At 44.7% G+C, this 12,444-nt stretch overlaps 1 protein-coding gene across 6 annotated transcripts in view; it reads right to left on the reverse strand.

Moving 5' to 3' along the window:
• NTNG1 (netrin G1) overlaps positions 1-12,444 on the reverse strand; it is a 292,209-nt gene that overhangs the window by 162,000 nt on the left and 117,765 nt on the right. For all 6 annotated transcript variants that reach the window (XM_081949289.1, XM_081949291.1, XM_081949292.1 and 3 more), the window contains exon 3: positions 4,927-5,564. In XM_081949289.1, the coding sequence (XP_081805415.1) occupies positions 4,927-5,564 (638 nt within the window). The remainder of the gene's footprint in view (positions 1-4,926; positions 5,565-12,444) is intronic.

Consider the following 12,444-nt stretch of genomic DNA (forward strand, 5'->3'; position numbering starts at 1 on the left):
GACTATGATCATACATTAAGATTGGGCTCCAATCACCTATAGAAGTCCCACTGACTGCTGACTACATTTTTTGGATATTAATATGCTCAGCAAAAATTCTTTCCTTGTACATATTCAGCAATCAAAAATGCTTCAAGATTTCCTCAAGTTTACAAATGATTGCAAAACAATCTACTCTTTGAAGATAAAATAAGTTTTGCAAGGAAGTCTGTGAAAATTCTTGCATGCATGGTTTTTGAGACAAGAATGCATGATCTAACACAGCGATGGCGAACCTTTTTTGGCTCGCGTGCCATAAGTGGGGGGAGCGCAGGGGGGGTCGTGTGCAGACGTGTTGCACCCATAATGCAATGCGCGACCCCATAGTACGCATGCACACAGTACAGGCGTGACCCCCCCATTTTTGCATGCTTTTTTTGCCCTCCCCAGGCTCCAGAGGCTTTATAGGAGCATGGGGAGAGCGAAAACAGCCTCCCACGCCCCACGGAAGCCCTCCAGAGGCTTCAGGGACTTTCAATAGGCTTCCCTGAAGCCTCTGAAGCAGTCAAAATGACCCTCCGAGCAAACCGGAAGTGACTCCCGGTTTGCTCGGAGGGTCGTTTTAAGCGCTCTGAAGGCTTCAGGGACCTTCAAGAGGCTTCCCTGAAGCCTCCGGAGCAGTCAAAACGACCCTCCGAGCAAACAGGAAGTCCGTTCCTGAACTTCCACTTTGCCCGTAGGGCTTTTTTTTTGCACTCTGGAGGCTCATGAAGCCTCCGGAGGGCCTCCGAGGGGCGGGGTGGGGAAGGCTCTTTTCGCCCTCCCCAGGCTCCTATAAAGCCTCTGGAGCCCGGGGAGGGCGAAAAATGGCTTTAAAAAAGGGTGAACTCAGCTGGCCAGCACATGCATGCGCGCTGGCCAGGTGACAGGTCAGAGTCTTGCATGCCCTGACAAATGGCTCCGCGTGCCACCTGTGACAAGCATGCCATAGGTTCGCCATCACTGATCAAACACATGCATAGCATAGATAAGATCAAAGTATGTATATAGATGCATTGTCTAGATCAGTTATGAATTAACCTTATATATATAATTCTTACATAGTATGACTTACTACTATGCACTTTTCATATAATTTTATGCTTACTGAACTTTGTGACAGTCATTTCCACTTTAAATGCAGCAGGACAAGGATTGACAATACTGAAGATATATCAGCCTCTTAGCTAAAAATTAACCAGCTAGCTACTTTTACAGACAAATATAGATTGCTTCTAAATATAGTAGATCTCAATGAACTATGGTAATCCCTACAGGGGCTTAACTTTAAAAATCACTACATTTAGTTTTTATTTTCCACTGGTATCATAAAATTCCAGATGCTACAGCAATTACTGCAATCTTAAAGTATGAATCATTTGGTTCATTAGAAGAAGAAAAAAACAGTGATCAGGAAAGTAACAAGCTTACTAGATTAATAAAACAGCAAATTTGCTTTCAAATGATAGCATGTGTCTGGGTCAATGCACTGCAGCAGGGAAGCGAAACTTAATTGTCAAAGCTTCATAATTACATTTTTTCACAAATGACTTATAATAAAAAGCAACCTATCTTTTCATGCGCAGTTCTACACGCAGATGTTGGAATAGGGTTGCTTTGTGTGCTTGTGCCTTAGTTATATGTTATTCCAATAGTTCCAACCTATGATCAAGACCAGGCATCAAAGTGTCCGTATGGGTACTGCAGTTGGTCTCTTGTACAAAATGAAAATAATTTTTGACATGGTCAAAAATCTTACAAGGTTTTGATGAAAATCTAATGACATTTTGACCTTTCCAAATTTCACAAGAATATAGGTGGGAAAATCCACATTTTATTTTTATTAGAGTCCTTTGGAAGCACTAAAGTGAGATCACTTATACTTTGGTACATACAGGCCGTATGGTCCTGACCTCTGGCTTAGGTAGTAATTCTCAAAAGTTAACACTGTTAACATAGTGCCATAGTTCATATAAAGAAAAGCAACGGTGCTTATGAAATCATGGGCATATCTCCCACGTATATTCTACAGGTAGTTCTTGACTTACAGCCAACTGCAAGCAACTGTTCAAAGTTGCAATGACCCTGAAAAGAGTTACTTATAACCTGTCCTCATACTTATGACCATCACAGCATGCCCACATTCATCTGATCAAAATTTGAGCACTTGGGACATGCATTTACAATGGTTGCTGTGTCCTGTGGTCATGTGGTCTCCACCTGTGACCTTCCCAGCTGGCTTCCAACAAGCACAGTCAATGGGGAAAGTTGGATTTGTTTAGTGACCATGCAATTAACTTAACAATTGCAGAGATCCACTAAAATGCAGAGATTTGCTTAACAGCCATGCAAAAAATAAGGCACAACTCACTTAGTAACTGTCTTGCTTAGGAAATTCTGGTCCCTATTGCGGTTATACGTTGATTACTACTTATTGAGAAGCAACAATCTCACTTCTGATTATTTTTTTGATCTTTTATTTATTTTATTGCATTATTTTTATTGCATTATTTTAGGAATGCAATCCTTTGTTGAAAATCATCCAATTGAGAAATTGGAGAATATTGGTAAATACTAACCTGTGGAATATTTCTACTGGCCTAGAACTGCTGACACAACCTAGAGATGCATAAAATGAAAGTTGATAATTAAATATTATCAAGAGGAAGGCAAGTTAGGAAGGCAGAGACAAAGAGGACCACAGCTATAAACAGTATAGGATTTGCTTGCCCAGTTCTAACATGCCTGCTATCTTTATGATATTTCAGTTTTTTTTATTTTTTTAATAAATTTTTCCACGTGCTCATTGACGGAGCAAGCACTGGAATTAGCAGCCATTCTATTGGCACAGAGGTAGAATAGATTAGGCATAGATGATTGGGCACAGAAAAAAAAATGAAAAGCTGCTTGATCCCACAAGCAGTTCCTCTTGAATGACAGCTCTCCCAAATCTCAATGAAAGGCTTTCTTCAAAAATTAAAACCATCTCTTGCATTCTTAATGGTATTCTCTTCGTTAAAGACAAGACTCCACCAAGAAGTTTTCATCAGTCCCAGACATACGTTTCATTAATTCCTGTCACAAATCTTCAATCTCTGGCAACTTCATACGGTTCATACTGGTAGTAACATTGTGACTGATTCCATCAAGACAAGCATCTCCCTCACTAAAAAGACATTTACCGTTTTTTCTTTACCATTTATTTCATTAGATGTGATATCTACTGCTTCTCCTTAGATAATGTAGCACCTCTCCTCTGTTTCTGTCTAATACAGAGGCATAGTGGCTCAGTGGCTTAAAAGAGGCCGCTAGAGAAGGTCTGTGAGCCAGTGGTTTGAGTCCTAGCACCAGGTGATGGAGTGAGTGCCTATCACTTGCCTCAGATCCTGCCAACCTAGCAGTTTGAAAGCATGTAAATTATGAGTAGATAAATAGGTGCCACTTCAGTGGGAAGGTAACAGTGTTCCATGTTTTTTCCACACTGTGCTGTGGTGTGATGTTATGATCAAGCAAAACATCTTTGGACGGCACTGGCGCAATGGTCTAGAACCAGAGATAAGCACTGCCCCCTAGAATTATGACTAATGGAGTCAGCCAAACCTGCAGATACTTCTTTACCTCTGCCCTAAAACATCTTCCATATCCAAAAATATCTCTAAAAAAATATTGATTTTAATTTACGCCAAGAAATGGCACTGGATGAGTTAACCCCAATGCATGCTTTGTATACACAACCTATTTCTTTAAACTTTTAATTTGATAAAGAAATACTTCTAAACCACTTGGCAATTGGAGCTGGCCAAGCTAAACCCTCAATCATCAACCCACACATCTCGTGTCTGATGCTGAAAATCATGGGAAGGCAACCAGGTAGCTTTAAAGAATATCACTCCATCCCATCCTAGGCATGACTTCAAATGCCTATTTCAGGCAATCATTTGAGAATTCTGACAAGAGCGACCTTAAATGTGTTCTGTTTGGTGAGAAAGGAAGAAAGAAAGGAAAGAGGGAAAGAATAGAAAGTGAGAAGAGGGAAAAAAAGGAAGGAAGCAAAACTTTGGCCATTATTGTCCTGTATGAAAGTCAAATGTCTCCCAAAAGATTGCTGTTGTGAAAACATGGCCATTAAGAAAGAAAAACAATGCCCTAAGGTTCATTCATGTACAGTAATCGTAACTGGTGTTCCACTTGGTATCATTAGACTGAGAAATCAATAAATTAAAAGTGGTCCTCAACTTACAACCATTCATTTAGCAACTGTTCGAAGTTACAATGGCACTGGAAAAAGTGACTTACAGCCAGTACTTGCTTTTACAACCGTCGCAGCATCTCCACAGTCATGTGATCAAAATTCGGGTGCTTGGCAATCGACGTGTATTTACGACGGTTGCAGCATCCCCACGGTCACCTGATCGCTGTTTATGACCTTGCCAGCCAGGTTTCAACAAGCACAACGGGGAAAGCAAGATTCGCTTAACAACTGTGTTATCAACTTAATAACGGCAAGTGATTTGCTTAACAACCGTGGCAAAAAAGGTCATAAAATTGGAAGTGATACGCTTAACAACTGAAATTCTGCTCTCAATTGTAGTTGTAAGTCGAGGACCACCTTTATAGATTTTTTTATATCTATATCATCTATAGCATCTATAGCATCCGTCTGTCTGTCTGTCTGTCTGTCTGTCTGTCTGTCTGTCTGTCTGTCTGTCTGTCTGTCTGTCTATCTATCTATCTATCTATCTATCTATCTATCTATCTATCTATCTATCTATCGGCAAAAAGTTGTATACATTTCAAACCATAATAGTTCAATAATTCCATTTAGAAAGGGAAGGGAAAAGGAAACAAAACAGGAAGTTAATATGATTGGAAGAAAAAACGCACATACACTTCTTTATGTTCTCTTACCTTCCAACTACTTTGATGTCGGATATTGCATAAAAGTAGCGTGTCAAGTGCTGTGGATCCACATATAATTCCCCAGTTCCTGGCTTGAGCAGTCTTATCCTCAAGTCTGTGACAGTAAAGAAATCTCTTAGGTTCTTGGTTGTATCGAGCTGCCCATAGAGAGAAGCCATATTATGAAGCCGAGGCCCAGCAAAAAATGCAAATCTATCCTTAATCTCAAAGTGGAGGATCTTACTGTTGGCCATGTACCCCGTGGAATATTCTTCTGTGCAAATGATTTCTAGGACTGTCTGTTGAGATAAATCCCTCACTGTTTTTGGTTCCATGTCAAAAGCATTTAGACAATCTGTAGCATAATATTGGTATGGTTGCCACGTCCGACCATAGTCGAGGGACTTCTCCAGGATCATTTGGTCTGGACGGCCGGATTCAAAAGTGATGACTATGTTGTCTGTGAGTTCGACCGTTTTGTTCCAAAACAGGGTAATGTTCACTTCGAGAGGGTTTGGGTGACCTTTCCATGTGGTCGATTGCCAAAAGGTGTAGGGATGCCTTCCTTCGGCATCAAACATCAGTTCTGGTGGATGTGCCAGTTCATCAATGGTTGCATCACACTCATTGCACATGTAGGGATTCCCCTGGAAAGAAGGGGGGAAAAACAGCTGTAAGAAGTGTGGTCGCCAGGGTAAAAGAGAGAGTAGAGCAACTGGTTTCCATTATCAATAGCCATAGACTTATATACCACTTCACAGTGCTTTACAGCCCTCTCTAAGCAGTTTACAGAGTCAGCCCCCAACCATCTGGGTCCACATTTTACTGATCTCGAAAGGATGGAAGGCTGAGTCAACCTTGAGCCAGTCAGGATCGAACACCTGGCAGTGGGCTGAATTAGCCTGCAATGCTGTACCACAGCTCTTAGCTATTCAACCTATCAAATAAGAACTGGCAAATGTTGTATGCTGGAAGGAGCAGTAGTTTAAGTCAGGTTGGAAAAGAGATAGCTCTTCAGTTAATGAAAATTGAACAGTTTCCAGCACACAGTAGCCTTGGTGGCTGAGAATACTGGGAACTATTCAGTGAAATCTGGAAAGTCAAAGAGTTTCCACCTCAATTTCAGTATTTTAAGGCATTCTTTGATATACGGAGTACCCTTCACTATAAAATTAATTAAAAAAAAATGGATTTATTTATTTATTTATTTATTTCTTGGATTTCTAGACCGCCCCCTCTCCCAAAAAGGGACTCGGGGCGGTGTACAGTCAATGCAGATAAAAATACAATCATAAAACAATTAAATACATTTGGATGGAGGAGATAGGCTGTACAAGAAATAAATATATTCTAAAACCCTAAAAACATCCCCAATTAAAAACCCAAACCCAATTAAAATAAATCCCCGGGAGGTAAAACTAAGAAAGTGCCAGGCCAGCTGATTGAAATAGGTGAGTTTTTAACTTTTGACGGAAGGAACGGAGGTCGGTGGTGGTTCAAATGTCGGGGGGGAGGTCATTCCAGAGGGTTGGGCCCATCACAGAGAAGGACCTACTCCTAGGTGTCGCCCGCTGACACTGCCTAGCAGACGGCACCAGGAGGAGTCCCTCCCTGTGTGAGCGAATAGGTCGCAGGGACGTGTGTGGTAGGATGCGATCCTGCAGATATCTAGGTCCTATGCCATGGAGCGCTTTAAAGATAGTGATCAATACCTTGAAACGCACCCGAAAGGCCACAGGTAGCCAGTGCAGCTCGCGCAGGAGTGGTGTTACGTGGGAGTAACGTGTACTCCCCATGATAACCCGCGCGGTTGCATTCTGAACTAGCTGCAGTCTCCGGATGCGTCCCAAGGGAAGCCCCATGTAGAGGGCATTGCAGTAGTCCAGGCGAGACGTCACCAGCGCATGAGTGACCGTGCGCAGGGCACTCCGGTCCAGTAGGGGGCACAATTGGCGCACCAGGCGAACCTGGTGGAACGCCCCCCTTGCCACGGCTGCCACATGGTCCTCCAGTGACAGCTGGGCATCAAGGAGGACACCCAAATTGCGCGCCCGCTCCACAGGGGACAGTTGTTCGCCCCCTATGGCCAGCGATGGTGTCAGCTGGCTGAACCGAGGTGCCGGTACCCATAGCCACTCGGTCTTGGATGGGTGAGGGTGAACTTTGCAAATGCTTCTTGAAAACCAAATTATATGAATTTACTGGATTCCCTTGCATTTCCCTGAAATCCTTTAACTGTGCAGAGGAGGGGTGTCAAACTCATGGACCACGGGGGTGGCCTGCAAATATCAAAGGACTGGCCCACAGTGCCTCTGCCAGCCCAAAGAGGCCAGTGGGGGGACCTGGGAGCCCCCTGCACAGCCTGTTTTTAGCCTCCCTGGCCTCCAGCAGCACTCTGCCTGCCATGGCCACTCCCACTCCAGCCACACCCACCATGACCACACACCCTCAGACATTCCCTTGCCCTCTCCGGCCCTCCGAGATTAAACACTAGCCTGATGCAGTCCTCAATCAAATTGAGTTTGACGCCCTTGGTGCAGAGTCTTCCTTTAGCTATACAGAATAGAAAGACGAAATTATTCTGAGTTGTCAGTGTTTCGCCCTGGGACTTTTCTCATGCCAATAGTGGGTTCTACCACTGAACCACAGAGATGTAATTCTGGATTTTGAAGCTCTTCCCGCAGGCCAGATTTCATTTCTTAATTTCAATAGAAGCTTTACAAACACATCATTTTATAAAAGGAAAATAATAATAATAAAGAGATCAGAGCAGCATTTTAAAGAACAACAACAATCTGGCATTATCACAAATAAAAGTAAACTTCTCAAATCTCAAGAAGCATCCAGTTTTCTTTTATTTAAGTCATTTATGCAAAGTCACCATGCACAGAGCAATGTGGAAGAAGTAACTTTCGAGGTGGCTGAACAACGAGGGCAGCTTTCTAGAGACAGTACATCCCCACTTTTATTATTTCATGTTACACCCTTGTCCTTCTCTACTGGATTGCACTGGAATACCTTTTTCTACACCTGCTGTTCTTAAATGTTGGTTGTTCCCCAGCATTATTCAAACATTTAGACCATCCGAAGATAGCTAAATTGCCTATGTGCAACATGCAAATGGAAAAAATCTGTTAAAATAGATTTTTGTAAAAAATATCTATCGTTGGGTATGGTAACATTTTTTAAGAGCTAGGAAGGCAAAGAATGTGGAATTGGACATAATCTTCAGCTTGTAAACAAGGAGAAAAAAGAATTATAGATACATGGAACAAGATGCACTTGGAAAATTATGGTTAATGTTTGCTGGAATCTCAAAAGTTGCAAAGATAATTACATAGCATTCAGTAAATGAAAACTGGACCTCAGTGTCCTAGATAGCTTTTGGTCCAACGCATGAATATAACATCCAAATTATTTGTTAGACAGTAGCATCAGCTATAATGGTTTCCACCAAGGTCCTCTGTTCTGGCGGGAACAGAGGTTTAATCTTATTGGTCTAAGGATCTGTCAGCTCCCTATAAAAGGGCTGCTGTCAGACTCAACCTTTGCTGGATTGTTCTTACTTGTTGTACTTTAATAAAGAGTTGTTGTTGCCTTTAGCCTTGTGTGCCTTTCCATTACCCGATCTAACACTGGCGACGAAGGTGGGATTGGAAGGCAACTAATCAAACCAAAAAGAGCGTAGCAATCCAGCAAGTACATCCAGCCTGGAGCTCAGCACAGCTTCGAGCAGCCATTTTTGAGTGGTAAATTCAAAACACCCTCAGAACACAAGATGGCCATGCGCACCCCACTGACTCTGTATGACACAGTCACCGAGCACTGGGACTTGTATATGCTGAGGTTCGACTGCTTCCTCAAAGCCAATGACCTCATGGGCCTTTCTGAAGGCCGCAAGAACATGTTCCTTGGTTACTGTGGACAGGAAGTGTTCGAAACTGCCAAAGGCCTATCAGAACCAACACTGCTACAGTCGGTTGCTTGGTCCATGCTCCAGCAGATGCTGAGGACACACTACACTCCCAAGCCATCTAAGCACATCCATCAGCACGAATTTAATATTCACAACCAGAAGAAGGGCGAATCAATCAATGAGTACATTGCGCGCTACGAAAGGCCGCAGCGTACCGCGAGTGCCGAGACCTTGACAAGCTTATTCTTGACTGCATCATATGCGGTGTGTGGGACATTAATTTTCAGAGGAGGTTACTTGCCAAATCTAACCTCACTCTACAAATTGCCTTGGACGAAGCCAGAGCATTCGAATTGGCCATCAAGTCAACAGAAACCCTGCAGCACCAAAATATTCCACAAGATGCATGGAAGAGCGCACACGTTCATCACAAGACTGCAGAGGCTGAGAGCTCAGAAGGCGAAGAAGATGACAGCTGCTGCATGTGCAGTAGCCTCACCCAGCTGGCATGCAAATTCAAACCGAGTCTCCCACCTTGCACTAGCTGCAGAGGAGACCATGCCAGATTGACTTGTCATTTCCGCGATGCTACCTGCCAGCGCTGCGAGCGAAAGGGGAACATCACCAAGGTGTACCAGAGCAAACTCCCTGCTACTACCTGGCAGCCAAGAAGCATACCAAATTGCCAGCAGAGGCCTAACGAAGGGGTCTGGCAGAAGCCACCACATCGCTCAGAGGGCGACACTAGAGTCACCTACCATACCTCAATCGGCCAAGTCCGCACCAGGCGGCCTAAAAAAGCTGAAGGTCACATAAAGCATTGCAACAAAGTGCTTACCCTGTACCCATTGTACAGCATTTACTACATTTTCTAGGCCCCGGAAAAATATTCGCTAAATTGGACATGGCACAGGCATACCAACAATTGCCCATAGATGGCACTATGGCAGAGGCCAAACCATTGTGATGCACAGGGGTGCATTCAAATGTCACCGCCTGCAATTTGGTGTTAGTATCACCCCAGAACTGTTCCAAAGCATCATGGAACGGCTTTTGCAGGGGATTCCAGGAGTCGTCCCCTATTTCGACGACATCTTGATATCGGCTGCAAATGAGGCACAACTTTTTAAATGTTTGCGAACAGTTTTGACCAGAATCCGAGACAAAGGCCTCCATCTCAAAAAATAAAAATGCCAAATTAACATGCCAAGGGTTGAATTCTTAGGGTACCTAATCAATGGCTCTGGGATTCATCCGATTACCCAAAAAATTCAAGCAATCCAGGACGCCCCTACACCTCGCAATCAAACTGAGCTACAGGCGTTCCTTGGGTTTCTTAATTTCTACAGCATTTTCTTAGACAGAAAGCCACCACTGCTGAGCCCTTACATTGTCTCCTGGCAAAGAATGAAAAGTGGTCCTGGGGCAGAGCCGAGGCTGCTGCATTTGCCATGGTAAAAAGACTTCTCTCAGCAGACACGTTCCTTGTGCAGTACAGCCAGACCATGCCATTGGTGCTGACCTGCGACATTTCCCCGTTTGGTGTCGGAGCTGTACTCAGCCACTGCCAATGGAACCGAGGCTCCCATAACTTTTTACTCTAGTACCTTGCCCGCTGCTGAATGGAACTATAGCCAACTGGACCGTGAGGCTTTGGCTGCAGTGGTCGGAGTAAAGAGGTTCCATGAGTACCTATACGGCCATGATTTTGAACTAATTACGGACCATAAACCGTTCCTGGGCTTGCTGGTTGGGGACCGACCTACTCCTGTGTCATTATCACTCCAGAAAAACAGATGTACCATTTTCTCAGCTGCCTGCTCCTACCGTCTTGTGCACTGACCAGGTGCCACTTTGGGGCATACCGACGCCTTGAGCCACTGCCCACTACCAGAACTTCTTGCTGACCCAACCCCCGAGATGCCAGCTCTGCTCATTGACTTCTTAGAGACTGGTCCTGTGTAATCTAGTGACGTTGCCCGCCACTCTGCAAAAGACTCCACCATCAAACAAATTTTGAACTGGGTGTGGAGGGGTGGCCCAAGGGGCCTGTTGGGTCTGAATTCAAAATGTACTATTGTAAATGCGATGAACTATCTGTTTTTAATGGCTGTTTGCTGTGGGAGGACCGGGTCATTGTTCCACCAAAACTGTGCATTGCAGTATTAGAGGCTTTACATGTAGGACATCCTGGAATTGTCAGGATGAAGTCTTTGGCCAGGAGTTACGTGTGGTGGCCTAACATGGACAGGGAGATTGAAGAATAGGTGGCTACCTGCACACGGTGCTAGGAGTCCAGACCAGCTCCCCCAGAGCCGGTCGCTAAGGAGTGGGAGCGACCTCAAGCACCATGGTCTAGGGTGCCCATTGACTTTGCTGGCCCAGTTCATGGCCAGACATTTTTCGTAGTTGTGGACGCCTACTCAAAATGGTTAGAGGTGACCATTCACTACAGCAGAAGCAGTCATCAAGGTACTACAGAGACTTTTCTCCATGCACAGCCTGCCAGACGTCCTGGTCTCTGACAAAGGGCCCCAATTCATGGCCATGCAATTCGAGACCTTCTTAGCAGCACAGGGAATCAGACATGCCCTGGTCACGCCATTCCATCCAGCTTCCAATGGTCAGGCGGAGAGAATGGTGAGATCTGCAAAAGAGGCCCTCTCTAGGATGGGCCCGGGAGATTGGCAAACATGGGTTGACCACTATTTGCTAATTCAGCACATCACACCCAGTGCCACTACAGGGAGAAGCCCCTCCGAGCTTCTCATGGGTTGCCAGCTAAGGTCCCACTTAAACCAGCTACACCCAAACTATTCTGCCGCATCACCCCCTGACTCCACAAGCAAAATTCAGAATTCAGTTTATGCCCACAACTATGCCGGGGGAACTCTGTGGATTCCTGCCACAGTGATAGGCATCACCGGGCCTCGCTCTTATCTTGTAGAACTCGAGGACAGTCAGAATTGGAGAAGGCGCGTTGACCAACTCCGTGGCCGCCTCTCCAACTCCACTCTTAGACAACCAGAGGTAGCTCCTGCACGAGTTAGCCAAAGCCCTACCCAAATGGAGCAAGAACTCACTCCATCCACAGGCAGCTCAAGCCCGAGGGTACCGGGGAACTTATCTGGTTGTGTTGCAGGCCTGCAGCGAGCTCCCAGCGAACCGGCTCTAGAAGCTGCAGCCGCGGCTTGTGAAAGGTTCCAGGAGCTTCCACCAAGTGGAGCTGTGGAGCAAACAGGTCCATCCGACCTGTTCAAAGAACACCCTCCAACAGGTCAGGCAGAGCTACCAAAAATTCCGCCTAACTGCGTGACTATGTAACCAGTCGGATTACTCCATCTAAGAGGGGAGGGGTGTTAGATACTAGCATCAGCTATAATGGTTTCCACCAAGGTCCTCTGTTCGGCGGGAACAGAGGTTTAATCTCATTGGTCAAAGGGTCTGACAGCTCCCTATAAAAGGGCTGCTTTCAGACTCAACCTTCGCTGGATTGTACATAGTTGCTGGGTTAATAAAGAGCTGTTGTTACCGTTAGCCTGTGTGTGCCTTTCCATTACCTGATCTAACATTATGCATAATAATTTTTTTTTAAAGATGGTGAAACATAG

This window comes from Natrix helvetica, assembly GCF_964273705.1.
Source record: "Natrix helvetica genome assembly, chromosome: 3".
Lineage (NCBI taxonomy): Eukaryota > Metazoa > Chordata > Lepidosauria > Squamata > Natricidae > Natrix > Natrix helvetica.